General features: G+C 51.1%; 1 protein-coding gene across 2 annotated transcripts; it reads left to right on the top strand.

Moving 5' to 3' along the window:
• The first annotated feature begins 844 nt into the window (after positions 1-844).
• LOC123150915 (HIPL1 protein) lies at positions 845-4,045 on the top strand. Of its 2 annotated transcripts, XM_044570722.1 has the most exons (7): positions 845-1,099; positions 1,182-1,339; positions 1,427-2,191; positions 2,274-2,490; positions 2,753-2,922; positions 3,002-3,243; positions 3,371-4,045. In XM_044570722.1, exons 1-7 carry the CDS (start codon positions 997-999, stop codon positions 3,768-3,770), a joined length of 2,055 nt encoding a protein of 684 aa, XP_044426657.1. In that variant the 5' UTR covers positions 845-996; the 3' UTR covers positions 3,771-4,045. The 2 variants fall into 2 exon arrangements, with proteins under 2 accessions (XP_044426657.1, XP_044426656.1); XM_044570721.1 differs by having other exon boundaries at positions 1,058-1,339.
• Positions 4,046-4,465: the final 420 nt, after the last annotated feature.

Consider the following 4,465-nt stretch of genomic DNA (forward strand, 5'->3'; position numbering starts at 1 on the left):
ATGGGAAAACTAAAATTTTAAGATAAGCCCAAAACCAGAAAGGAGGGAGTATATGATACTCCCCACTATGAGGCCACTTCCAATGTATAAATGCTTAGATAAGGTGCTAACCATATTAAAAAGTTTAGCAATGTCCACAATGCATAGATGCTTCACTTGTTGATGCTAAGCTCCCCTTATTTAATGCTTTAGCAACTAAACTATTCCATTTATTGGTGGATTTTTTTCATTTAATTGATTTTGCCTAGGTTCATGTGCTTGCATTGGTTCTTCCTGGGTCACCAAACTCACATCGCTCCTCTTTATTACCTTGCCACATCAGATTTTTGGCCTACATGACAGCCTTAGAATATGTACAAGATGAAGCATTGGGGAGGGCCTGAGTAGCCTAACTATACGCACGGCTACCAGGTCCATTTTAGGGATCCATGTTGGAGATGCGCTCATAAACTATCTTGGTGGTTTTTTTTAATGACACCCTATAACATAATGGTCCGCCACTAGGCCCAACCGCCGGTTCACTCAGTTCGAACGTGGTTCACACGTATATGGGCGCCTAGTTAGTTGTTTGATTCAACCCTCATCCAAAATAATTTGGGTACGTTCGTCCTTTAGCTTTATCGTTTAGTTTAATTTAATCCATCAGCAGTTTATATGCTATAGTTTAGTTCATAGTTCAGAGTAATGCTCATCTCACATGATTCCTTTGGATGGCCCATATCCTATAATTTAATACGGTCATAGTTGTCATTATCCAGCATGTGGTCCGTTGATTGTCTTGCTAATCCCATTGTTTGGTCGGCTGAAAAAAAATCTCATTATTTTGTCAACGCCTGCCTCCTCAAGCCTCCATTATCCAGCATGTCGTCCATTGATTGCCTTGCTAATCCCAATCTTTGGTCAACTCCGGCCTCCTCACAAGCCTCCATAAAGTCGTCGGCCCCATTTCTTACCTGAGCAAGTTCCCATCTTCTCCTCCTTCCCGATCGAGGCACCATGAGGTCGTCGTCGATGGCGACCGCGATACTATCCATCGCCACCGTTGTCCTCCTCCTCGCCGCCCAGGACAGCCATGGCGCGAAACTGTGCATGGACTCGAGTATGCCGTCGATTTCTTGCAGCTTCTTTGTGTTGTTTCTCCGAGCAGTTTGTGATTATTATGCTTCGATCATGTCGAGCAGCGTTCCCGAGGGCGGTCAACGGGTCCCTTTCCTTCTGCGGCTACAACGGCACTGCTTGCTGCAACACGACGGACGACGCCGCTGTCCGGAGGCAGTTTGCCGCCATGAACATCTCAGGCACGCCGTGCGGCGACCTCGTCAAGTCCATCCTTTGCGCGGTACGGTTTCCTGCTCACTCGCTGGACTGAATTACCATGTGCATGGAAGGCTCTGCCACTGAGACAATGGGGATGTTGTTGTTGCAGAGATGCAACCCGTACGCCGGCGAGCTCTTCACCGTCGGGACAAGCCCTCGGACGGTGCCACTGCTATGCAACAGCACCGGCGTGTCGAGCCGTGTCAGCGGCGTGGCCGCGGCGACGGGGTACTGCGCGAAGGTGTGGGATACCTGCAAGGACGTGTCCATCCCGGCGTCGCCGTTCCAGCCGCCCAAGGGTGGCGCATCGGCGCCGAAGCTCGCCGAGGTGTGGGAGTCAGAGGGCGACTTCTGCGGCGCGCTGGGCGGCGAGTCCATCTGCTTCGACGGTGAGGCCGCGGCGTTCAATGCGACCCGCGTCGTGCCGCCGGTGAACGGTATGTGTCTGGAGCGCGTCAGCAACGGCTCGTACCTCAACATGGCGGCGCACCCGGACGGCTCCAACCGCGTGTTCCTCAGCAACCAGGCCGGCAAGGTATTCCTTGCCACCGTGCCGCCGCAGGGCTCCGGCAAGCCGCTGGAGCTGGACCTGGCCAACCCGTTCCTCGACATTACCGACGAGGTGCACTTCGACAACGAGTTCGGCCTCCTCGGCATGGCCTTCCACCCGGACTTCGATAAGAACGGCCGGTTCTTCGTCTCCTACAGCTGCGACAAAACGCAATCGGCATCGTGCTCTGGCAGGTGCGCCTGCAACTCCGACATCGGCTGCGACCCGTCCAAGCTCGGCGCCGACAACGGCGCGCAGCCCTGCCAGTACCAGAACGTGATCGCCGAGTACACCGCCAATTCGTCCTCCGGCTCGCCTTCGAAAGTACATACGCCATCATGTCAATTCTTGTCCGGCGATGTGTGCATTTGCTTCGGTGCTGATGCGCGGCCGTTTGTTGCCTCAGGCAACCTCTGCAAACCCGACGGAGGCGAGGCGGATCATGACGCTCGGGCTGCCGTTCACGACCCATCACGGTGGGCAGATCCTCTTCAGCCCGGGAGACGGCTACATGTACTTCATGATGGGCGACGGCGGCAGCGTCGGCGACCCGTGGAACTTCGCACAGAACAAGGGGACCCTGCTCGGGAAGATCATCCGGATCGACGTCAACGACATGCCAAGTAAGGCAACTATAAACTCAATTTACTTTATCCAAAAAATATATATAATGCATCCAGTTTGATAGTCACCAGTTTATTTTACTTTTTTGAAAAAGAACATGAATATAGCAATTGAAACTGTAATGAAGAGTGATCTTGAACTGAAATCCATCAGTACCACTTGTTTTATATTTGATGGCAACTGTGTATAGTTCACGTTTATATTCAAATTCAAACGGTCAGAGTGCCCAATTTTTCATATACAAATTTCTACTGCGTGCAGCTGGTAACAGCACTCCCAGTTGGGGCAACTACGGTATCCCCAAGGACAACCCATTCTCCATGGACCCCAAGTTCGCGCCGGAGGTCTTCGCCATGGGCTTCAAGAACCCGTGGCGTTGCAGCTTCGACTCCGCAAAGCCGTCCTACTTCTTCTGCGCCGACGTCGGCCAGGTAACCTCTCGTATCCCCATGCTTTTATGACCACAATCCGTGTTACTAATTTCGTGATGAAGTCCGTGTGAGTTTGCAGTCTTTGTATGAGGAAGTCGACCTAGTGGTGAATGGCGGGAACTACGGGTGGCGCGTGTTCGAGGGCCCCCAGCCCTACCCAGCGTTGTCAACTCCCGGTGGGAACACCTCGGTCGACTCCATCAACGCCATCATGCCGGTCATGGGTTACGCCCACAACACCGTCAACAACAACGTTGGCTCTGCCTCCATCATCGGCGGCTATGTCTACCGCTCCATGACCAACCCATGCCTCAACGGCAGGTAATAATTACAGCCCTCGATTGACTTCATTCACCACCTCATTTTGTTGTTGCTTTCATGGCATAATTTGTGACCGTGACAAGCGTGTGTATTGTGTTAATTTCATCTTGTCCTTGCGTGTGTGTAGGTACATTTACGCGGACCTGTATGCGCAGTCCATGTGGTCGGGGATCGAGACGCCGGAGAACAGCGGGGTGTATAATGTGACGCCGCTGACATTCGGCTGCTCCAAGACGTCACCGATCCCGTGCGACGTCGCGGCCAAGAGCCCGCTGCCGTCGTTGGGCTACATCTTCTCCTTCGGCGAGGACAACGCCAAGGACTTATACTTGCTTACCAGCAAGGGAGTGTACAGGGTGGTCGATCCCAGCAGTTGCAACTACGCATGCCCAATCAAGAGCTCCACACAAGAAGGGGTGCCCCCGCCTACCTCGTCGCCAAGCTCGGCATTCAATGCACAAGCTTTCACCCTACCAACGACAATGTTGGCAGGAGTGTTACTTGTCTTGCTGAGCTTGGGATTTTGAGAAGAACTATTCGTTTCAGTTCAGAATGTTTTGCAAAGTTGCCATACGGTTGTGGTGTTTTGATGTTGTATATTTTGGGTACTCTCTCTATGTGTGCGATCGTGTAAATTTTTAGATTGTATTTATCAAATTATAAGTCAAATATTGCACGAAATGGATTGAATTAGGGCCCAATTGCGCAAACATTGCTTCTTAAAGGAAAAGGTTGTAATCCCCGGACGGTGGGATTATTTTCACCGAGAGTTCAATAAAACTCTGAGCAAATGGTACACACATGGGTTCCAAATGTAGCACATCTTTTTTTAGGGACAAACGTAGCACATCTTGGTTAACCCTTCAACACAAAGTGAGAACAAAAGTGTAAGTGAGTTGATATGTGAAGGTCCAAGATCTTGACTCTAGTTAACCATTTTTACAGCAAGCAAGTGAGAGCATCTACAATAACGATTGGCTAACATTGATCTCCAAACGTCAGCGGACATACGGGTCAATGACCGGGCCTGTTCATTTTGACCCTCCATTTTGTGCATGTATGCAAGCATGTCCCATACATCCTTCTCAAATTGCCCGGTCAAATGCATGTGATTTGCTGAGATGGAGAGAGAAATAGTAAAGAAGGAGAAAATATTATCTGGGTGGGCTGCATCCTACGTGGAGGGCTGCCCGGACATCCCCGTATCCTCCCCATATTTGGT

This window comes from Triticum aestivum, chromosome 7A (assembly GCF_018294505.1).
Source record: "Triticum aestivum cultivar Chinese Spring chromosome 7A, IWGSC CS RefSeq v2.1, whole genome shotgun sequence".
NCBI classification, from domain to species: domain Eukaryota; kingdom Viridiplantae; phylum Streptophyta; class Magnoliopsida; order Poales; family Poaceae; genus Triticum; species Triticum aestivum.

Coding starts and splice junctions, on each gene's coding strand:
- LOC123150915 (XM_044570721.1), top strand. CDS start 1,073: ATGGCGCGAAACTGTGCATGGACTCGAGTATGCCGTCGATTTCTTGCA. Junction 2,923..3,001: donor TCTGCGCCGACGTCGGCCAG/GTAACCTCTCGT, acceptor GTGAGTTTGCAG/TCTTTGTATGAGGAAGTCGA. Junction 3,244..3,370: donor AACCCATGCCTCAACGGCAG/GTAATAATTACA, acceptor GCGTGTGTGTAG/GTACATTTACGCGGACCTGT.